We start from the raw sequence: 23,986 nt of genomic DNA, 5'->3' as shown, positions 1-23,986 counted from the left end.
GGCAGGGAATACGAACCAGGGCGCTTAAATGTAGTTTTATGCTCTGAGCTAACGGAAAAGGTGGGTTTTCAGGGTCGAAAACAAGACTTCAATCTCGCGCTGGGAATGAATAATAAGATCTGCTCACGCTAGTTGTAAGCTTACTTGTATGTTTTTGCGTTTGTTCTGCCTTAAGAATATAGCAAGAAAACTCTCTACTCTGGTATCGAGTTAATTTGTGAGTTTCTCAGACAATGGTTCATCATAACCAAAACCTGTTTTGACGGTTTCTTATTGTTTCTGCTTGTTTGGTGAGTTTGCAAAAGTTTTTGAAAGGAAAGTCTGACGCGTACAATTAGCTCATTTGCATAGTGCAGTTCGTGCACTTTCAAGTCCGAGTCGGTGTTTTCAATTGTCAACAAATTTTGACAAAGATTTCTTTCGTTATCTTTTGTGCTGAGCTGCTGTAACAAATTCAACGAACGCAAAAAAGGCTACTAACATCATGTGTCTTTCTTCAACATAGGCATAGTGAAGTTTTACACTGCGAAAATGAAAATAGACAAGGAGTTTTGATAACTCGATCAACAAAATCGAAACCGTTATTCCAAGTTGATTAAAGAAAGAGTCATCGTAACTTTGCTGATTATTTCTGCTTTATTCACATATTTTCAGTTTAGCTTTTAATATGTTCTCAAACATTTATCAATCTTAAACATATTTAAAAACTATAGAGTTATTGTTTGGGTTCGATGTACGCTTTCACACGAAAGTGCTGTGGAAGTACAATTTGTCATGTTTACTGACTGTACAAAACACGCATCGGCGGGCGCTCTCATTCATCGACAACGGAGAACTTACTGGATTTTTACACGAATAAAACTGAGCAGTATCTACGGACGAAAAGTTATTGGGCCTTGATGAAACATCAAGCGTTGCTTACAATTCAAGCGAAACTCAAACTAGCAATTATTTTGTTTTACTTTTCGGTCGCGATAGACTGACAAATTCCTCGCAAGCGTGTGGCAAGAGGAGCTAGGAAACTATGAAGTCCTGAAGCTCTGCTATATCTAAATATATCCTGCTAGTTTTTCGCTGTGTAATGGAAAAGTTGTTAATCTTCAACATATGTGAAATTTAAAGTGGAGTAATGTACAGCTCATGTAAAAGAAGCATCCGTCAGAACACAACTTGGTCAGCGATATATGTAAGCTTACAGCGGAACATACCTAAATTCGACACTGTCTTACTTCACTCAGACTGGAGCAGCTTACGACGAAAATACTTAAGCAAAATTCCAACAGACGTAAACGCGTTGAGTTGTGGGCCAAAAACATGAAAAATTTCGGGAATTTCGGAAGCCATTTCCCCCGCGCGACATCCGCAAAAATCCTCGCAGCATGTACGCGCGTGTGCTGCAGGCGATGGCGCAATTTGTTCTAAAAATAGAATTATTGTCCCATATCATGGAGACAACCCCAATACTAGAAATGGCGCGCGCTTACGGTCTCCGTCCCCGATTATGGCTCCTGCTCACATCCAACTTGCGGAATAATAGCCCTTTTCACGGTTAAGTTTTCTTATTTGCATTACAATTTAATCCAACGTGGATGGGAGGCAATTTCCGGCTAAAACTACGAAATAGCCCGAAATTGCCTCACACATGCTAGATTTTATTGTAATGCAAATGAGCAAAGTTAACCGTGAAAAGGGCTATTGACTCCCCCTACCCTGTCAAGTCTCCCGTTTTGCGCTGGCGTCCAGTTCTCTCGCGATTGTATCTGCGCTTTGAACGATCGAATAAAAATACGAGAATAGAGGACTGTGAACAGTCTAGTTGTTAGTCAGTGTTCTACAGTCTCTTGGGACGTCTGATTGCACGCCCATAACGTGTCCTGTATTTGTCGTCTTTTTCGGCTTCTACTAAAAATTATGACCGAGACAATGTCCACGAAGAAATCGTGACCGAGGCAATGCCCACGTTTAAAGTCTTTCCCTTGGTATTAAAGGTGTTTATGATGATTATAAACAACAAAAAACGAAAAAGAAAGAGACTGAGGCCAGTGTCTCGGCTTGCCTGCTACTAGCTACGGCCTTGATATGATAGTATCTTTATATCCTGAATTGACGCTTCATTCTTTTAGTATAAAGCTTCTCCGTATCACACGGCATAGTGGAGTTGAGATCAATAAAACTACAGGTAAGCTATGTGAGTGTTCAAATTTGTCGTCTGCAAATGTATAGCCAGTTGTAGGTCCTCGGTCATTAGGGACGATCGAAAAAGCGAACGGGATCTGCTCGTCACCCGCCCGCTATTTTTCGTCCCCACTGATCGAGAGCCTAGAACGGGCTATACATTTATTACAGACGACAAATTTAAACTCTGACATAGTTTACATCTAGTTTTATTGTAACACAACCACACTGTGAGCGTGACAGATTTTAAGAGGAGAAAACTGCGGCAACAAAGATAACAATTTGGACAACTTCAAACTATCATTAAAAGGGTGTGAGTAAATAAAAAACGCTAGCAACTAAATTCTAACAGACTAAAGGGCTGGAAATGTTGCGAGGTGTATGATTACAGCGGAAGGGGAAGTCGTAGGTTAACTCAGAGTAAATAGACTGACAAAAGGACATCAAGAACTGTTTCAAAATGTTTTGGAAATATCTTAACTTGAATACATGGCAAACAAATAAATAAGTAACTAAATAAAAAAAAAATAAAAAAATTGATAAATACGCAAGCAAGCAAAAGCATCGTTATTATTTGGGAGGTGTCTAAACGCACATATCAAGTAGGTAAAGTAAGTAAAAGCTTTATTAATGTGTCAATGTATTTAGTTTTCACAACTTATTGGGGACACACAAACACACAAATTAAAATTATTTACGAATAAGAAATAATAATAAAAATGTATATAAAATTAAAACATGTAGCATGTATAAATTGTACAATAAAGCAATGGGTATATAAGAGCTAGTCTCTAAGAATTGCGAAGGTTACAGCAGCTGTTGTTTATCCTCTCCCTTACTTGGATGCACTTGCAAATTGATTTGGCCGCACTTAAAAATGCATGGAGATGGGACTCCATTGTTGAATTTGCAACATTAAAATAAATGTAACTTTTTCCTAATTGACGATAATGCAACACTTAACAGCGCTCTCCTTAGAGTATCGCTTGAAGCGTACGTGACGATCATAAAATTGATTACCTTGTACGAAAAGCTTCACGACCTTGTTAGCTCGTCCAAAAACATTTGTAGCTGTGCAAACGTAACTCCCCGAGTCATTGTAACCAGCACTCTTGATCTGGAGCTTATTGCCTTGACCGTCCTTATTCACCAGTTCTGTTCCACTTATTTTATTCCAGGATACGTTAGGCTTTGGATTACCATCAGCTGAGCAGGAAAACGTGGCGGTCTGGTACTGAGTTACAGTGAGTGAAGCAGGAGATACAATCACTTCTGGAGCAGATATCGACTCCCCTGCATCACCTTTAGGTCCAGGATGTCCAGGAGCTCCTGAAATATTTAATGAAGGAAATAAAATTAATGATTCATCGTAAACAGTGGCAGACGTTTAAAGCTAAACTTAGGCTTTAATGTATAGAAAAAGTGTAACAGTAATTTGAATCGCGAAGTTTCATTTGTCCCTTAACCTTTTTCTTTCTCGTTGTCATTTCCTTGAAGTATAAGTTGTTAACTTACAGCACGACTTATGATGACATACATGGCACTGACACAGCGATCATTTGATTTGTTCTGTGCTAGTTCTTTGTGTACTAATTTTCTTCTTCAAATGACAAAGTCAGAAATAAGTTAGACCGCACGCCATAAAAAGTCAAGAAGCAAAGAACACAGCAATTTGGCTAATTTTTCGTCGCTTTTTATTGAAACCATCCAGGATTTTGAATTGAATTACGACTTTATCCAAAACTATTTGCGGGGTTTGTATTTTTATAATTGTTTTTCTGATGTTTTAAATCAACTTTTGAAATCCGACATGGTGTATCCAAGATGGTGGACATATGGTGACCTAGGGGTCTCTTAGTTGTGATACGACTACACGATTGACACGTTATTCAACATGTTGTTATCCTTTACCCCTGACCGTGTTAATTTGATCACAACTGAAGACTTTCAGAGACAAAAAACAAAAACACCAAAGCTCCTAATAGCGTTAAAAATAAACCTCTATTTGACTTAAGGACTAACGAGCTCTCCTTTAGAACAGAGCATCGAGGGACAGGTCACGTGATTTAATCTTAAATACCTCTTTCGCCCTTGATTCCAGTACTTCCTTTTGGTCCTCGTTCACCTCGAGATCCTTCGATCCCCTTTGGTCCGGGGGGACCTGCCACGCACACTTTGTTAGGAGAGAGACAGTAAGACGCCACAGATTCCTTAACAATGGAGTTTACATACTTCTTGATTCCGTCACTTATTTCTTGAATGCCATCAGGATACTGGCGGTTGGGTTTTAAGCTGCGTCTTGAAATGTGAGCGTTGGACTTTATGTCTATAGAAAAATGAAATGTTTGCATTTATGTCTGATTACCTACGAGAAACTGATTCGCACATGAAACGGTGAGAGGGAGGAGAGGGTTGGCAAATTGCTTTGTTACGTTTGTAGAAGCGAAACACATTGGATGCTTATTGACTTAGAATGAGTGGTTGTAAAGAGTTGAAAATTATGACCCTAGCCTGAGAGAATACAAAATTAAATGCTCAAAACTTATTCGCCTCGCTTAAAACTGCAGTTTTCAAAATCTTTAACTGTATCTTCGCCGAGAGTTTTTCCCAGTAGCTGGTGAAGCACTATAACTCTCCCATAATTCAAATTAGAAGAGAAACGAGATCCGTCATATTAAAGAAGAATTTGCATAAACAGTTGCCACGGAGATGTTTTTTTCTGCTGTACTCAATAAGGACAATAACAGACAGAAACTTAACTAAACAATTAATCAACATAAAACAGGATTTGCAATTTTCACCGCTAACTGACGGCTACAAAATGGATCGATATATAAAAGGCTCTCCAATTATCAGCAGTCTTACAGCTGTTTATCTATCCATTGCTGCATGGATTACAGACGTATGAGTAAGATGTATGGGTTATTGACCAAGTGTTAGGTCAAGATGGCTGGATATTGGCCAAGTTCTTTTTTTGTGTTTTTATGGACCGACACGGAGTCGAGGTCCATAAACTCGCAAAAAAAAGAACGAGGCCAATATCCAGCCATCTTGACCGAACAAGCTTGCTCAATAAAGGATTTATTACATGGCTTTCGGGGAAATTTTTCTTGCGGGATACGGCGGGAAGTCCCGAGCGGGCAAGATAGCTCCATCTTGCCCGCTCGGGTAGCCAATAAGAGCGCAGGATTTGATTCATCTTGCCCGCTCACGGAGCTGGCCATATAATAAAGAATGTTGTCGAGGAAAAGGTTGCTGTTATTCATCGTGGTAGATGCAATAATAAAGTGTATTATCGTTTGTCTCACGATGTAGTCACTTGAGATGTAGATCGCGACGTTTCGACTGCTTACTGCTAGTCTTCTTCAGGCGATAAGGTCGACTGATTGCACGGTACCATTTATATAACAAAGGTCGGCTGTGATTGTCGCATTTCGATCCTCCTGTTGTTCCATTGTTCCGGCGAGTAGCTGTTCCCTCAGTGGTCCGCTGTTGTACCGTTCTCCTGTTGTTGTGATTCTTGATCGTGGTCATCCATGCTTCAGGAATTTCAATTCCACTATCCCTGTTGATGTTATTAGGGTGAAGTCTTATGTGAATAGCTTCCTTGACCCTACGTGTGTAGCAGTGAGGATCTCGATCAATAAACTGGACCTCATTCCAGATAGGATAGTGGCCGGTCTCGTGGGTGTGTTCAGAAACGGCGGAGGTCTGGGTACGGGCGAGTCGTATATCCCTGTCGTGTTCTTTGATCCTCTCCTGCATAGATCTCCCTGTTTCCCCGATGTAGACTTTGCCGCACTCACAGGAAATCCTGTAGACAACACCAACTTGTTTAGCCGGGTTGACGGTATCCTTTGGTCGCACTAAGTGTGACCGAAGTGTCGTGTCGGACTTGAAGACGGTGCGAATGCGTTGTTGTTCTAGGCAGCGGCGGAGAGACTCCGAAACTCCTTGGACATAAGGTAAAACGGCGGTGGATTTAAATTCCGCGACGGGCTCTCTTCTTGGGGTTGTTCGTGCCTTTATGATCTTCTGTACAAAAAAAGAGGGATATCCGTTAGAAACAAGCACAGATGACAGATGTTTCTTCTCTCCAACGATTACTGATGGTTTGGTCACGAGAGGTTTAGCCCGGTCGAACAGACACTTCACAATACCGCGCTTTACTGACTGAGGGTGCTGTGAATCATACTCTAGGTACTGATCAGTATGTGTTGGTTTCCTGAAGACACCAGTGGTGAGGCGGCCATCGGGTTCTCTATAAACTGACGTGTCAAGAAAGGCAATCTTTCTGTTATTCTCGATCTCCATGGTGAAACGGATTGATGGTTGTCGACTGTTTAGGTGTTGCAGGAAGTCGTCAACTCTATCCCGATCCAGGATGGTGAAAGTATCATCTACGTAGGGTTTCCAGATCTTAGGCTTGCAAGGTGCCGACTCTATTGCTTGTTCTTCAAATATCTCCATGTAGAGATTAGCAATAACTGCTGATACAGGGCTCCCCATGGCTGCGCCGTCTCGTTGTTCCTAGCTTATGATTCAGGGCATCCTCAGTCAGTAAAGCGCGGTATTGTGAAGTGTCTGTACGACCGGGCTAAACCTCTCGTGACCAAACCATCAGTAATCGTTGGAGAGAAGAAACATCTGTCATCTGTACTTGTTTCTAACGGATATCCCTCCTCTTTTGTACAGAAGATCATAAAGGCACGAACAACCCCAAGAAGAGAGCCCGTCGCGGAATTTAAATCCACCGCCGTTTTACCTTATGTCCAAGGAGTTTCGGAGTCTCTCCGCCGCTGCCTAGAACAACAACGCATTCGCACCGTCTTCAAGTCCGACACGACACTTCGGTCACACTTAGTGCGACCAAAGGATACCGTCAACCCGGCTAAACAAGTTGGTGTTGTCTACAGGATTTCCTGTGAGTGCGGCAAAGTCTACATCGGGGAAACAGGGAGATCTATGCAGGAGAGGATCAAAGAACACGACAGGGATATACGACTCGCCCGTACCCAGACCTCCGCCGTTTCTGAACACACCCACGAGACCGGCCACTATCCTATCTGGAATGAGGTCCAGTTTATTGATCGAGATCCTCACTGCTACACACGTAGGGTCAAGGAAGCTATTCACATAAGACTTCACCCTAATAACATCAACAGGGATAGTGGAATTGAAATTCCTGAAGCATGGATGACCACGATCAAGAATCACAACAACAGGAGAACGGTACAACAGCGGACCACTGAGGGAACAGCTACTCGCCGGAACAATGGAACAACAGGAGGATCGAAATGCGACAATCACAGCCGACCTTTGTTATATAAATGGTACCGTGCAATCAGTCGACCTTATCAGTAAGCAGTCGAAACGTCGCGATCTACATCTCAAGTGACTACATCGTGAGACAAACGATAATACACATTATTATAAAGAATGTTATTACAGTTTAATTTGTAAGTTAGCTATATTATAGTACTCCTATTGTATTGTAGGCAATAACATGCATGTACTCATTACGAGAACACTAAAAAAAAATTGTTGCTGTTAAATTGGTTGTTAAATTAGGTGGTTCCCCTCTTTACAGCGATTCCTGTCAAGAAAGCTTGCTCCTATATTCGCGACAAACTCAATAATGACAGTATATTATCCTCCACAACTAATCTCAACACTGATGACATAATCTCCCTTTCGGAATTTGTTGTTTCTAACAACTATTCTGTTCACAAGGATTGTTTCTACAAAAAAAAGCCACGACACCTTCTCATCATCAAGAAAGACGCCCTCTGACTCTTTGAATCCAATTGACCCTAAGATCTCTTTCTCGATTGAAACCGAAAGTAATGGATAAATCTAGTTTTTGGACACCTTGATCACCCGGATTAATGGAATAATTTCTATTCAAGTTTACAGAAAACCGACACATAATGACTGGTTCCCACCATGACAAGAAGCACAAAACCGGTACAGCTTATCGGGTCCCCAACCTCCCAAGTACAACTGAAGCAAAATATAATGAACTTAAATATGGTACTCGTGCTTTGGAAGAAAATGGTTTCCACGGGTCGGTACAAAACGTGAACCCCTCAATCTGGACCCCCTACTGGATCCCCTTCTGGACCCGCTCCTAGTTTAATTATTTAAATCAGGAGCCCGTATTTTTTGGAAGAAAAAAGAGGGAGACCAGATGGGGGTCCAGAATGGGGTCCAGAATGGGGTCCAGATTGAGGGGTCCACGTTTTGTACCGACCCACGGTTACCCCCTGTCGATCATTACCAACATCTTAAAGAATAAACCTGCCGTGGAAAACATTCTTTGCCCAGAAGAATTAGTCGACAGATCTGTTTCCAGACCTTACAGAAAACCACAGCAAGAATTCCCTTCGCCGAAATTCAGGCCACCGCCTGCTGCAGTGACTGCACTTGGAGTTATATTATGGTTTAACGGCCATCAAATCGACTTCGACAACGCCGCTCAGGCTAGAGTAAGTGAACAACGCTAGAGTATGTGACAAGGGCGATTATCGTGTGCCAGTCCTGGCACACTGCCATGACTAATGAGGCGGACAATAATTCTAGACTACTAACAATAGAATTAGTCTCTTTTCATTATCCAAATTCCCTTTTGCGGTCACCACTTTAATGATACATTTCTATTATGTATTTTTTCACTCTTTTCACTGTATGTATTCATTCATTCGCGTCTTTCTGATCATTCGTCAAAAGCTGCAGGTTGAAAGCCGAAAGCTTATTTTAATCTAAATTTTCAACTAGAGATCGTTTTAATTGTTTTAATAAATTGTTTTTTTTGCTAGTCACACTGGGTTTATTAACGTCTATTTGGTTTAAGACCGCTGGCAGCCGGTCTTTTCTCCTTGGGTCAGACGAGTGTTTGTTCGTGAACATGAACGCATTGGTCAGGTGCATGGACTGCCAGCAGTCTAATTTAGATGACAATAGGGGGTTTAAGGAAATCACTACGGCTGGTGTATACTACAGCTGCCGTGACTGAAAAGGTCTGGGGAGAGTACGTCTCGGTGGTCTGCCAAATTTTATGTTTAGCGGGTAAAGCGAAATACAAAGATGAAAGAAACATCGGCTAAGGAGTTTAAAATCTCTTTTATTTAGTTTCTCACAACCAAATGGCTTCACTCAAAGGACGATGGCCGTTATTCGCCTTCCTAGGACGAACAGGTTATTACTGAGCGAAAGCGAATACCATACCAATTTGATGAATGAAATATATAATTTCAGAGACAAATATCTCAAAGAATATCGATTGAAGAGCACAAATATATCAATAGTCAAAGAAGCAAAATAGCATCGTATAGTTATCCAGATATAAAACATCTTCACTAAACCCTCAAAGCAAACTTAACCGAAGAAAAACAACCTCGTGCTCAACACGAATATTTAACTTGACTCACTTCGCTATTTTAACACCTTTGCCAAAACTTATCGTCAATTCAGGATACGGATTTACAAGCTTATGAGAGGCAAACTTGACGCAATCTTTGACTTAAATTGAGTTTAAAGGATATAGTATCCAATGGAATTCTTAAAATGCCGAGATGTCTGTTGATAAGGGCCAGAGAAGCGAAATAAACCCGACGTAGTAGCCGCTACGGCAAAACATCCCGACTCACGTAGTCAGATTTCACACTACGGCTGGATGCAACCGACGTACATGCGCACTGACCGCACTGTCTCATTAACCGCGCGGCCATGGGCCGAGCGCGGTTCATGGTTTACCCGTGTACCGTTGCAGTTATGTCCTATGTAGCAGACATGTCCTCTGACGTAATGTGATATACGGAGCCAATCATATCATGCGTTCTATCTAATAACACGCAGCATAAGACTGGTAACTAAACTCCGTTGCGGTTCGGTCTTCGAACAAAATTGATTTTTGGAGGGGTAGCGTTCGGAAGCAGTATTTGACTTTGTATGTCTTTACTCTGAACCAGAGTGACTCTGAACGTAAATATGCAGCGACTATTTGCAAGAATAGCATTTACCTCACAAGATTTCTATCGGAAATTGACCGCTTAGTGTATTTTCAGTTTCAAATTCAACATGAAAGTTCGATCGAAGATTTAAACAGTGGTTGCTCTCCGGTTTGCGAACTGCGTGTTCCCGGCCAGCCAATATTAAACTCCGCGCTTTGATTATCCTCAAATTATTCAGATCGTTTAATGATATTACAGAGGCAAAACAAAATTTCTGAGAAGCAGTGTAACCAATTTTAGTTTCGGTGCTGTAAAACTACCACTCAATCTGCGCAATATTTCTCTATTCCCAATCTTGTCACTCACACGAAATCCGGTTCGCGAAAGCCCTCTTCTCAGTATAAGTTTGTTGAGGCTGACTGAACCTTTTTGGGTAAGCCGTCTCCTGTAGCATCGAACATTTATTACAGAAATTTTCTTGTCGAGTAGATTTTTATGGCCGGAGTGCTTTCTAACTGTTCCTAGTTCGCTTTGCTTTACAAAACAGCAGTAGTAGTCAAAAAACCACAGAGCACTTTGTGGCCTATTGAAAACACCACGGAGCGCTTTGTGGCCTACTCAAAACACCACAGAGCGCTTTGTGGCCTATTCAAAACACCACAAAGCGCTATGTGGTGTTTTATTTTGGGATTTAACATTGAAAACTGGATGGCTCGTTGACTCGCAAATATCTCACAGCTATTTTCTGAAATAATTTGGTTTTTCCAATTTTTCACACCACAAAGCGCTTTATGGCCTATTCAAAACACCGCAAAGCGCTTTGTGGCCTATTCAAAACACCACAAAGCGCTTTGTGGCCTATTCAATACACCACAAAGCGCTTTGTGGTCGTTATCGTAATCATAGCGATTCTGTCAGTAGAAATTATACTATGTGGACAAAACTGGCAGAGGGGCTCTCTTATTTTGACAGGGAGGTTGGCAAGATTTTCGCACCACCCCTTACATTAATTATGCATGCAATTTTTTGACTGACTCGTTCTTTTCACGATTGCTGTTTGAGTATAATGTGATAGTTTGAGATAGTTGCATACATAATTAATGTATGGCACTGTACGGAAATCGTACCTGGAGGTTAGCCGAGTGCTCTTAAAGAAACCTCTGAAAGGAACCAATAGATTTTCGCAAACGTGCTGAGCAAGGTTATGTTGAACACTATTTCAGTTTTTGCTTTTAGAAAGAAATATCACCGAACCTCCGATATAAGACTTGATACCCTTAAAAGTACTTGTTATGGTTATCAGAGAGAGCACTGACTGTTAATGAGATTTGCATTTCTGGGATCGGCTGGAACTAGCTACAACGGGTACGTGTTATTAACCGGGAGAGACGATGAAATGAGAGCAGAAGGTTGAAAATTAGGAATTCAGTGATACCTCAACCTATCACTTGTTTCGGTTAGAGAATCTTAGAGGGATTTATTATGTTCATTGATTTATAGCTCTATTGTTAGTCCTCGTTTGTAGGCACACCCCTCAGGAATTTAGCATTGAACATGGAATGAAACTTAAGTCGGATACTGATATGGGTATTTCTTTTTTTAACAAGTCTATGGATCTCGCCGTAACATTGCAAGGCGAAGAACTCGACCAATGTTTTACCAACACGGACCTCATACTAGTTCAATAACATAATTCAGTTATGACAAAGAAGATTAGAAATCTTTTTTTATTTATTTGTGGCTAGACTGGAATTTATACAACTGGTGTTTTCATGAGCAGGTATAATTACCATTATCACTATCAACTGGAATCTTATAGATTTTTCTAGACACGGGCGAACCAAAACAATCTGACTTGTGACCTTGAATTAATTGGCTTGAATTATCTGCAATGCTCACGTATGATACAAACCGTTGCTTTATCCAAACATTTTCGAAAATTATATTTTAGGGCATGTTTTTAGCCTGTGTTGTAAAACCACTATAATCTTGAGATTTGTATTGTTACAAAGGCAAAATAACCAAAGTTAGAATTAGTTTGAGAAATTCTATTTTTGACAGATAAATGCCTTTTGGACATACTAATATAATACTTATCATTGCATTTACAGTGGTGCACTTCTAACACAGACCACCAAACTAATTTTTTTTCATCATTTTTTGACATGTTTTCAACAACTTTCCTGTGGCTTCCATTCAAATCTGGCAAATCCAAATTATGAAAAGAAATGTGAAAGGTGGAGTTGTCGACTGATCAACAGGTTACATGATGCTTGATATTTTCACCATTCATGCATTTTAATTAGCTTATTTAAACCAAGGAAGGTGGACACAGTTAGTCAGGCACGACTGTGGCTGGGTTCTTATTACAAAGATGAAAAGTTCTGTCACTCTTTTGTCCCTTAAAGCTAGATCCAACAAACTAGTCACAGGCAACACAGTGATTTGTGGTTCATTTAGTAAACAAAAAGTAATGACATATTTTCTTCAGCCTTTGAGCTTGGGCTAATTTAAATAAGCTGTTGTAAATGTAGAACAATCAAAACAATTTCAGACTCATCCTCTATTTACTTAATTATTACTTATTAATACATCTGTTAAAGAAATCCTGATAAAAATTTAAAAAATCTACGAAATAAATACTGATTTTATCACTGTCACTAAACTCATCCTCTATTAACTTTCTGTAGAGGTGTTCATCATCATTGTCTTGTTCTTCTTGCCCTTCCACTTGTTCTTCTTGATCCTCTTGTCCTTCTTCTTCTTCTTTGTCTTCTTCTAACTCCTCCTCCTCCTCATCGATCATATCATCTAATGCCTCCAGGTATGGTTTGGCCAGGCTATTAAAAATATGGAGATGGATTTAATAGACACAACAATATTGTGGAAAACTGAAACTTTCTGTGAAGGGGCCTGTTACGGCTATTTCGTGTTTTCTTTGTGTCCTTTTTTGTTCCGTATGTTAATGTATTTTTTCACATTCTGCATGCTTTTTTTCTCGCGTCGTATGTAAATTTCGTTGCGTATATATTTGTGTTATCCTTTCATGTTCGTTTAGTGCTAGTTTATCGTCCGGTACACTTGTATCTTCTTGGTTCCCTGAACCCCGTTGTCAGCATTTTGGTAAGCCGTTTAGTTTATCGTCTGTTTGTGTTTTCCTCTTAGTTTTCTGCCGTCTTCAGTTAGTTATTTGTAGTAATTCGTTTCATGTTTATCTTTAGGAATTTACCTTCCTCCTACGGAAAGTGAAATAAATTTGCTGGACTAATTGAAACTCGCTTTAAGTTGTGTCTGAAGTCGGCCCTTTGCCTCTTCAGGGCCCATTTTTTGAAACTTCCTGGCTATTCAAGGGCTTGTCAACTTACAAGGACCGTTTTCAGGCTGCTGTTTTGGGCCCAAAGCACCAACCTACCTAATGAAACTGAAATCAGTTTTTAAAAAGAGCATTGGAATTACAATCTAAAGTACAACAGTAATATTATTATAATTCAAATTATAAATATTCATACTGTATTTTGAAAGTGGAAGTTTTTTCACGAGGAATGTGAACGCCTTAAAGAGATATTTTCCCGACTGTGCTATCCTGACGACCTTGTGCAGTCAATCATTCGCAAATTTATTGAATCAAAAGTGTCCGAGGATTCACATACTCGAGTGGCTGATAAAAGAGAAGCCCCAGTCAGAATCGTGTTGCCCTACAAGGGCCAGAAATCTGCAAACGTAGTACGTAAACAGCTGGCTGACCTCAGTCGGAAGATCAACGCAGATATTAACCCAGTTTACACAAGTAGAAAGATCAAGGATGAAATTAAGGTCAGGGAAGACAAGCAGCCTCTTGTTAGTCAACAATGCGTGGTGTATTCATTTCAGTGTGGCCTGTGTGATGCAGGCTATGTCGGTTACACGTGCCGACACCTACACCAACGAATTGAAGAACACAAAGGATCGGCAATCGGAAACCACCTCAGAGAGCAGCACGATATGGAGCCAGAAGACATCGCAGAGAGTTTTCGAATCTTAAGACAGTGTCAGAACAAATTTGGCTACCTTATTTTTGAAATGTTTTTTTATCAAAGAACTGAAACCAATGCTAAACAAACAGTGCGATTCAATTCGCGCCCAATTATTTGTTTAGAGCAATTCTTGCTAAGATTATTTTATTTTTCCATTGTATATTTTTAACACTTTTTCACATATTTTATCACATTTTAGCGTTCGCCACATTTTTATCTATTATAAGTTGTTTTTAACATATTTATGGCTATATGCTATTGTAGAAAATTTACTCACTTGAAAATGACCTCGTAGAGGTCGAAACGTCGTGACTTTTTAGCGCTAGTTTTTATTTCAAAATCGATTTCTAAGAAACTACTTATTAACATACTGTATTTCTATACCTAACTAAGAAAACCAGTTTTTGATTAATATGATGCAAATGGACTTCTCTATAAACTCACTTCCTTGAACTTAATGTCTGCTAATTTTTCACGCAAATAACAAACCACCAGTTGTGATTGCAGTTACCCGTCTCACTCTACATAGCAATTTTCAATTTGGTTTCAAAATTAACTTGCATTTGGGTTTGCATCACTGTGCTCTGTTTTGCATCCTGTACTTTCTTTGTTGCGTTGTTTGTAATATTGTTAATACTCTGGTTCTGGTTTCAAGGCACTTCAATGAAAACTGTTCAGACATCACTTCCTTCCTGCATGAGATGAAGTAATAGTTAAAAGCACATGCCATTTTTGGTCTGGGACATTGATGGGGATTCCTGGACAGGCCCCCAGAGGAGCTCCCATCTGCTTTCAAAATTACATCATTAGCCTAGCAAAACTAGTGCCAGTCCTAAACCCCATATTAGAATTTAAAATCCTTAAAACTCATAGTCTTGTTGTTATTGGGATAAGATGTTCTAGGTTCCGAGCCACTGTGTCTGAAGCACCTGACAAGATTAGAAGCCACAGATTTAGGAAAGCCATTCCCTAACAGAACGTTTTCACCATTGTTCTTTGTTTCTGACTGAGAGAGTCTATTTCACATATACGAGAAGCCTGGTGCAACAAGGCCTAACCCAAGTAATTTTGGCAAGTCAACGTACTTGACTAGAAAACAAGACATTCTGTCCAGTGTTTGTGTGATTCCTATAAATGTCAATGGATGTTCTTTTCAGAGAAATGTCCAGGAAATGGATCAAACCATCTTCAAATTTACTGACTGTAAAACATGTCAGATTTATTTGGTTTGTCCCTCAACAGCATATCTTCAAAATAACGTCCATAAAACTACTCATTTATAAGGCCACTGTCAAGCATTTTACGAACAATATCATTTTTGAGTTCTGTCATGATAAAAAAACAACAACAACAACGGCCTAATGAAGAACCCAACAAAATGCCATCAATTTGGTTGTCGAGTGCTCTCTTAATTAATTTGGTGTTGATCAATTTATTGTCATTAACTCCAAAGAAACCAATCTGAACAACTGTCAGGGCTTGCTGTCAGGACTTGCAAACTCCAGTTCCTCTTAGAGTGAAAACAAGGTGTTTTCCTTCCACATCTACATGGGAGAGTATCATAATTTATGTGGGTGGTGGTGATGTATCGAGTTGTGTTTGACAAACCCTTTTCATTTTTTATGTTTCTACATATAGCAATATAAAGGAACTGTTTTTTAACTGTTTAATAGCAAACCACTTTATTTTTAAAAAGTGCCTGTTATTTTTAGTTAAAGTTAATTTGGCTAACAATTCCTTTCTATTTAAATGTATGTTGCTTGAAAACTGTGATCTGGTGGCCCTAGATGCAATTTGAGTTTTTCTGTAATTTTGAAAAGTCAAGCCCCACTGTTTGTTATTAATATTGTATCAAAAGGATAACACCATTCTTATCATGGTTATTCTATTGATTCCATTTCATCATTACTTAAGGTGGTGCTGCAGTTATTGTGGGCACACTACCCCATGTCAAAGTTTGCAACATAAATTTTGGGGCTTTGAAGTGTTGGCTAAGAAATTTTGGGAAATATTTTGTGTTTCACTCCGTGATAATGTTACTTAATTCTATTTACTGGGGAAAATATTTTTATTCTTACTGGTGTTTGACTGGACCCCATTTTTTGGACAACAACACTACCAGTAAAAAAAATTTTGCTGGTATACTTTTACTCAATTTCTGGAACCAGCTTATTCTGACTTATACAAACCATGCCCAAGTTTTGGGGAAATCATTTGGGCAGAAGTTCAGAAGTATTAACTTAAAGGTCAAAGACATGTAAACTCAACTCTAACATTCACTGAAAGTTTCTACAATTGACTCTCATTTCCAAAACAAGCCATGAACCCAAATTTTGTGAGAAGCTTGCCCCAAAGCTTGCTAAATAAAAGTGGCTAGTCGATTAGTGATCTTGCGAACCATAAAAAGCATTAATCCCTAGTTCTTAAAATACTATAAAATGCTTGATAACCTCATTGAATTTTCAAAGATGCATTTTGCAACAGTATTTGGAAATAACTTTTGTGTCAAAGTCTTTCCACACAAATTGTACGGTACGGCAACATTTTGGCTATAAGTTTTACTGGTGTGACTCAAAAAGAAATGGGGCACTGTTGTCAGGATTGTAAGCTACTCCCCGACTGATCTCTGGTGAGGAAGAGAAGCAGTTTTATTAATCTATGATTACAAATACAAAATAGGCACTACAGGTACAGGCTGAGCCATCTTTTTGCCATTCCTTAATATATAGTTAAAAAGAAAATTATTAATAATAACAATAATAATAAATAAAAATAGCAATAAAAACAACAACGATGACAACAAAAATAATAACAATAATATTAATGATAATGATGTGCTTCTGGGCATGAATTATGTTTTCATTCATGACAGTTGGTTCATTGTATTTGACCAGTAAAAGTGCTTCACTGGGTCTATTTGTTAGAAAAGTGGAGTCTCATCAAAATGTGTGGGCACAGTTCGTGGATGTTTAAAATCTTGTGAGGGTTGTGCTCTATGACTGATTAATCACCCAATGAATCACTGTTGCAACACCAAAACAAGAAGGCAAGTTTATAAAAAAGTTGAGCATTTCTGCAAGTTGAAATTTTTTCATGAGCGCTAATGGGCAACAAAAGTCTACCAGGTAGGCAACTAAAAAGACACACGGGGAACCAACAAAAACAGAACTAGTTGCCCAAAGGGCAAATTAGCAAGAAAGTTAGTGTCGAACACTGCATTAATAGCCGTCAAGCTCATTCTAAGAGCTTTGCAGCATCCAAAAGTTTTCTTTACTCTGCCTCCTCGACTCCTCAACCTCTCTTAATTCATTTATAAATGTTTGTTGTGCCCCAAACCATTGCAGGAAAGAAAGTGAGTGCTTTGCAGGCTGTAAGTATACATGTAGAATACAGTAGGGGCAATTGTACATGTATGGTTTACCAGTTTTGTCATTTAAGTTAAGGTTGTCATTTGCTAACACAGAAGGCTCAACTTCCTACAAGCTGTCTTGTTCACAGCTTTTGGGGTTTTAAATAAGAGTCACAACAAAGAATAGAAAAAATATGTGCACTGCGACAAATGCTTGAGTAACTACATATGATATGCAAATATCTTCTGTGTAACATGCAGCAAAAATTGCTTGTATCACTGCCATACATCTATACCTTAACCTATAATATACCACAGAACCTCCCAAACTACCGGTAAGTTGAGACTTTTATTTTATATCAATTTTAAAAACAAAATTATTTTGTTCTATTGGGGACAATGGGTTGTTGACTAGTTTAATGGATACACAAGAATAATAAGCTGTGCATTAACGTGGTACTGTACAATCACTTCTTCCTTAAGATTTTGAAACTCCATCTACTAAACACTCCCTGTGCTAAATTTTAAGCCTTCATAGCAGGGATGAAAAGGAATTAAAAACTAGAAACTGGCTAATTTATCCAGGTGCGAAGAAGATGTGTTTTGAAAAATAGTTGGCCTTCTCTAACACGTAATAGTTGGCTTTCTCTAATACATAAAAGCTGGCTTCCTCTAACACATTTGGTTTGCAATGTTCTTCTTAGTATTGCTGGAGTACTTAGTGTACAAGAAAAAACTCATAAGCTAACCAGATATTGAAGTATAATATGAGGACATAAGCCCTAAAATTCTTGAGAAAGTGCTGCCATTACAGTTAAGACCCAATTACGTACAGATAACAAAAAAATGAATTATTTTGGCAAGACACAACTCTAAAAAAATTATCAATGCATGGCAACTGATACATATCATGGTAAGGGCTGATGCTCACCATCCCTAGTTCCTTCTCTACTACGACTTTCTTCGGTTCGTGCATGTTTTCCCTCATCCAACCCATGATGATCATCCATTACTGCAAAAACAGAAATTCAAAGCATTATTGTTAAACACAAAATCACACAAATGCAATTATATTTTAAGTTACACTGACTGTTTTAAAATAACATACATGTACAGCCTTGTAGATTAAAAGCTGTTCCTCAGTAAAGGGAAATTTAAAAGAAAACAAAATTCAATCAGAAACAACTGCAAGAGTATGACTATCTTATCAAGACCTAGGTTTTTAAAGTCTATTTCAACTGACAATGAAACCAAAACAGAACAGACTGAATCTCTAGTGGCAAAGTTTAGCTGATGAGAACTACATCTTATTATATGGCTAGCTCCGCGAGCAGGCAAGATGAATCAAATCCTGCGCTGTGATTGGCTACCCGAGCGGGCAAGATGAAGCTATCTTGCCCGCTCGGGACTACCTGCCGTGTCCCGCGAGAAAAATTTCCCCAAAAGCCATATAATAAATCCTTTATTGACCAAGCTTGTTTGTTCAAGATGGCTGGATATTGGCCTCGTTCTTTTTTTGCGAGTTTATGGACCTCGACTCCGTCTCGGTCCATAAACTTGCAAAAAATGAACTTGGCCAATATCCAACCATCTTGACCTCACACTTGGTCAATAACCCATATATATTTACCAAGAGATAAAAGACATCCTTGAGAATAAAAATACAAGTAGATAAACAAACCGTTTTCTCCTTCTTTAATTGTTTTTACATTAAAAGAACAAAAAAAACCCAAGTATCCAAAAACATGAATAAATTCTCCAGAAGATAACAAGAATGGCAATGTTCCTCACACAAGAGCTGGCACAAAGAGATAATGGCAATGCCACCTAATGAAGACATGACAAGGTATTGGATGTATCCCTATTTAAACAATAGAGAGTTTCTGTCGAGGAACTATCGGTTGATAGTTGCCCCATGGAAATTTGATGCTCTTAAAACAAATATGCTAGTTTTAAGAACATCAAATTTCCAAGGGACAACTATCAACCGATAGTTCCGAGACATAAACACTCTATTGTCTTTATCGTTCACCACTAAATTTTCTTCCGCGTGCCAGTTCAAAATTCATATTGAATTATTTTCAACTTTTTTAGATGAAAGCCATGGAAGGTCGTTGAAGCCAAATGTAAAATTTGAAAAAGAAAACAGACAAAAACCCACTTAATATATTTCAATTGTTAACTTTCTGTAAGCCAGCTTCTTTACAGAAACATTTACACAGACGAGTACTATCCATCCGGGTATTTTCCTCAGACAGGCACAATGGGCTGATAGTGTCTCTCCACGGATGAACACTATTGCATCACGTGATCAATTTAAACCAATAAGAATCGGAGAAAATTCAGTGGTGAACTATAATATGTACTAATTGGACCAGTCGCATAGAAAAGGAAACCTAGGCAAGCACTTCTTGAAGCAGCCTCACATGATGACTATACACACTGTGTGTCTACAAAACACTGCTTTGTAACAAACAGCTTAAAGGTAGCAAGTCAACAACAGAGGAAAAGAAGAACAGAAGGACAAACAACCCTGACCTTACCTGGTGATTCCTTAGCACTATATTGCGAACGCTTCAAGCGCAGAATTTTACACTGATTCAATAGCATCAACAACAAAATCATTACTCATGGATTGTATGTTATTTGGATTATTTTCGATTCTTTTGCATAAGTTGTTTATTATGTTGTTCCTTATGCTCAAAAATTCATGTATGCCTATCAAAGTTCATCAAAAAACTGTGCCTTCCAGCCACCGCAAAATGTAATGCGGAGTGATAAAATAAATGAATAGTACTATTTAAAAGACCTGGCAAAATAGGGTAAGACTGGTACATCATATCTCTTTTGCAAGCATGGTGACCTATTTTAATTTATTTTTAGAGACTGTGCTTGGTAGGAAACATTCAGGGAAATGTATTGTGCATTTGTTTTCGTGATTGTGCCCAGGAGATTACTTTAAAGGTTACTTTAACATGGGTAGAAATCATTCCCAATACTGATAGAAGAAAAGAAATACCAGACAAAATAAAGGCTCGAAAGTTCAAACTGTCACAAGAATGATAAACTCGATTTCTTGACATCCTGAACTAAACTCAAATTTCTTGAACTGTAACCAATTTTAATCCTTGCAGTCCTGCACATTATTTCGAAACTACTGTTTTGCTCTGCTCTATAGCATTTTTATCCAACTAAGCTGTATACATGTATTTGGTGGTATTTGGCGATATAAGGTGGTAATAAGCTGAGTGAAAATTTGCTCTGTCTGCACGACAGCGTTTCTTTGTGCCCGTGACGGAGGCAGATCTTAATTGCAAAATTCAAAACACAACAGTGTGGACTATACAAACTAGTGCCAGCTTAGTTCGTGCCGCTTGAAAGCAACACGATCAACAAAACTTAGATTGCTGATGAACATGTCGAAATGGCTTCGTAGACTTGAGCCATATAAATTGCTCACTCCATTTCTACAAACAACATAATACAATACACTACACTTCACAAAGCTTCTTACCAACAATATTAGGCTTCAAAGGCAGCTGTAAATGTGTTTCGGAACATGCAGAAAGATCCGGCAAAACACCCTCACGATAAAAGTCACAATCGATAGGTTTCGAGCTTTCAACTGGCAAACACCGTCCCGTCCCCTAGTAAAATAATCTCAGGGGACACGATCACAACGCATTTTCATTGGAAGAAACAACAACACATACAATTGGTCAAAAGGTGTTAGACATGTCTGCCACGCAGGACGAAAGTGCAACGCTACATACCCGTGGTTTTTTAACCGCGCGGCCATGGGCCGAGCGCGGTTCATGGTTTACCCGTGGTTTTTTAACCGCGCGGCCATGGGCCGAGCGCGGTTCATGGTTTACCCGTGGTTTTTTAACCGCGCGGCCATGGGCCGAGCGCGGTTCATGGTTTACCCGTGGTTTTTTTTTTTGCGACTTGTGTGCGAGCAGACCCAAGCTTCCACTCGGCCAAATTTTGAGTCACGCAACCTGTGATGTTTACTCGCCAAAAGCTGTTGAAGCATTAATAAATCTCATCTCCGATACTGACTTTCGCGGGAAAATTCGGAACATATACATATTTATATTCGTTTGAATCGTCGATGAAATGACCTTTTCCGGATATTTTTTCCTTCGGGGTCAACCGAAACCTCCTATTACAAAATCACGCCGAACCCACATGTGGCAAAAAAATCTTTTCAAAACCTTGACTTCGAAGCGATATAACACTTCAGCGTTAATAGCTACCACACATCGGCAGACGGTAAATCTATTCCTTAACAATCCCGCTTTATCGTGTTAAAATTTCAGCGAAATCGAACAAAACCAGAATTAATTAGAATTCTTTTGTGACCTCACTCCCCAGACTTGACCTAACAAAGGAAGCAACGGTCGCCCATAGCAACCGAAAAACACGAACATAACAAAGCCGACGTTTCGGCCAAAAAACTTCAGAATTATCGCCTGCGAGCTTAAACTTGACTGGGAACATCTTTTTCAAACTTTTTTCAACTGATTTAGACGAAAGACTGGCCTCGGCGGGCTACAAAAAGGACCAAGAGAAAAACAGAACAAGACAGCAGAACAAGCCGATAATATTTCATCGCATGGCTTTCGGCACGAAAACGAAAATACAGCTTACTTCTGGATAAATTCAGCCTTAGAAGCCAGCAACCGGCCCCAAATTACTTTCTGTATCCTTACAAATGTCCTGATTTCCATCTCCGAAAGATTTTGCCCCAATTTTGAGCAAATAAACACTTCGTCGAGGGTGACCGCCATTACGGTGGCTTGCATACTAAATTAGCTAACTTGACAAAATTCTCCCGAGGGGGGGATATGACGAAAAGAGCTGAAAAATGGCCTGTAATTGGCTAAGGATGAGATCATCCCACTGTCTAAATTTGGTCAGAATCGAAAGTAACGGCAATTTTCTGTCACGTTTTCAATCTGTGGTCACTGGAGTGACCAAAATCGATACATCGGTCGGGATAGAGTTTTATTATTAAATTATATGACTTGTGTGACTACTTTGCTAGCCCTTTACTCGTGGAAAACACCAATTAAATTTAATCATGAATTTTAAGAAAGAAAGCTGTTGTTAATAGTGTTATTATCGTGTCGTTGATATCGTTCATGCCCATACATATCCCGAAGAAAGTTCTACAAAGATTAAGACCATTATGTCATCGGAGATTTGTCAATGGCTACCACTGATGGTGCAATAATACAATTTGTGTTGATCAAGTGATGTGATGTCTACAGTAAGAAAAGAATCATCAATGACTGCTTTGGAATGTGCACTGCGTTCCGACGGTAGTGCTAAGCAAACAGTTAAATTTTAAAAGCGCGGTTATAAGATCTAACAGATCTTCTTGTTTTTTTTCGACTTCGGTGCGAGCAGACCCAAGCTTCCACTCGGCCAAATTTGGAGTCACGCAACCTGTGATGTTTACTCGCCAAAAGCTGTTGAAACAATAAATCTCATCTTTCGCGGGAATAAATTAAAAACCCAGCGCTCCTCAAAAATTATATTTTTTCACCAGAAATTTAGCTCGGAACATATACATATTTATATTTGTTTGAATCGTCGATGAAATGACCTTTTCCGGATATTTTTTCCTTCGGGGTCAACCGAAACCTCAGATTACAAAATCACGCCGAACCCACATGTTGCAAAAAAATCTCTTCAAAACCCTGACTTCGAAGCGATATAACACTTCAGCGTTAATAGCTACCACACATCGGCAGGCGGTAAATCTATTCGTTAACAATCCAACTTTATCGTGTTAAAATTTGAGCGAAATCGAACAAAACCAGAATTAATTAGAATTTTTTTGTGACCTCACTTCCCAGACTTGTCCTAACAAAGGAAGCAACGGTCGCCCATAGCAACCGAAAAACACCAACATAACAAAGCCGACGTTTCGGCCAAAAAACTCCACAATTATCGCCTGAGAGTTTAAACTTGAATGGGAACATCTTTTTCGAACCTTTTTCAACTGATTTAGACGAAAGACTGGCCTCGGCGGGCTACAAAAACGACAAAGAGAAAAAACAGAACAAGACAGCAGAACAAGCCGATAATATTTCATCGCGTGGCTTTCGACACGAAAACGAAAATACAGCTTACTTCTGGATAAATTCAACCTTAGAAGCCAGCAACCCGTCCCAAATTACTTTCTGTATCCTTACAAATGTCCTGATTTCCATCTCCGAAAGATTTTGCCCCAATTTTGAGCAAATAAACATTTCGCCGGCGGCGACCGCCATTACGGTGGCTTGCATACTAAATTAGCTAACTTAACAAAATTCTCCCGAGGGGGGGGGGGATACGACAAATTTGGTGAGAATCAAAAGTAACGCCAATTTTCTGTCACGTTTTCAATCTGTGGTCACTGGAGTGACCAAAATCGATACATCGGTCGGGATAGGGTTTTTTTATGACTTGTGTGACTACTTTGCTAGCTCTTTACTCGTGGAAAA

The 23,986-nt window shown here is 39.3% G+C and overlaps 2 protein-coding genes and 1 long non-coding RNA gene across 3 annotated transcripts in view; all 3 read right to left on the bottom strand.

Moving 5' to 3' along the window:
• The window catches only part of LOC149110789 (uncharacterized), a 34,672-nt gene that overhangs the window by 6,252 nt on the left and 4,434 nt on the right, over positions 1 to 23,986 (bottom strand). The window contains exons 2-3 of the mRNA XM_089291180.1: positions 4,256 to 4,501; positions 3,196 to 3,504 (exon numbers count right to left, since the gene is read on the bottom strand). Of these exons, the coding sequence (XP_089147306.1) occupies positions 3,196 to 3,504; positions 4,256 to 4,501 (555 nt within the window). The remainder of the gene's footprint in view (positions 1 to 3,195; positions 3,505 to 4,255; positions 4,502 to 23,986) is intronic.
• On the bottom strand, positions 4,868 to 6,883 carry LOC149110791 (uncharacterized). The gene has a single exon (XM_089291195.1). The coding sequence runs from the start codon at positions 6,682 to 6,684 to the stop codon at positions 5,491 to 5,493; it is 1,194 nt and encodes a 397-aa protein (XP_089147321.1). The 5' UTR covers positions 6,685 to 6,883; the 3' UTR covers positions 4,868 to 5,490.
• LOC149110790 (uncharacterized) lies at positions 11,841 to 22,600 on the bottom strand. The gene is made up of 3 exons (XR_016207760.1): positions 21,004 to 22,600; positions 18,421 to 18,501; positions 11,841 to 12,967 (listed from the first exon to the last, which is right to left on the bottom strand). It is a non-coding gene; the product is annotated as an uncharacterized LOC149110790 (long non-coding RNA).

Source organism: Orbicella faveolata, unplaced genomic scaffold (assembly GCF_042242905.1).
Source record: "Orbicella faveolata isolate gen_17 unplaced genomic scaffold, um_ofav_v1 contig_24, whole genome shotgun sequence".
Classification (NCBI taxonomy): domain Eukaryota; kingdom Metazoa; phylum Cnidaria; class Anthozoa; order Scleractinia; family Merulinidae; genus Orbicella; species Orbicella faveolata.
This window is presented reverse-complemented; position numbering and strand designations above follow the sequence as displayed.

Bases quoted from the DNA above. Each gene is read 5' to 3' on its own strand.
- LOC149110791 (XM_089291195.1), bottom strand. From the start codon at position 6,684: ATGGGGAGCCCTGTATCAGCAGTTATTGCTAATCTCTACATGGAGATA.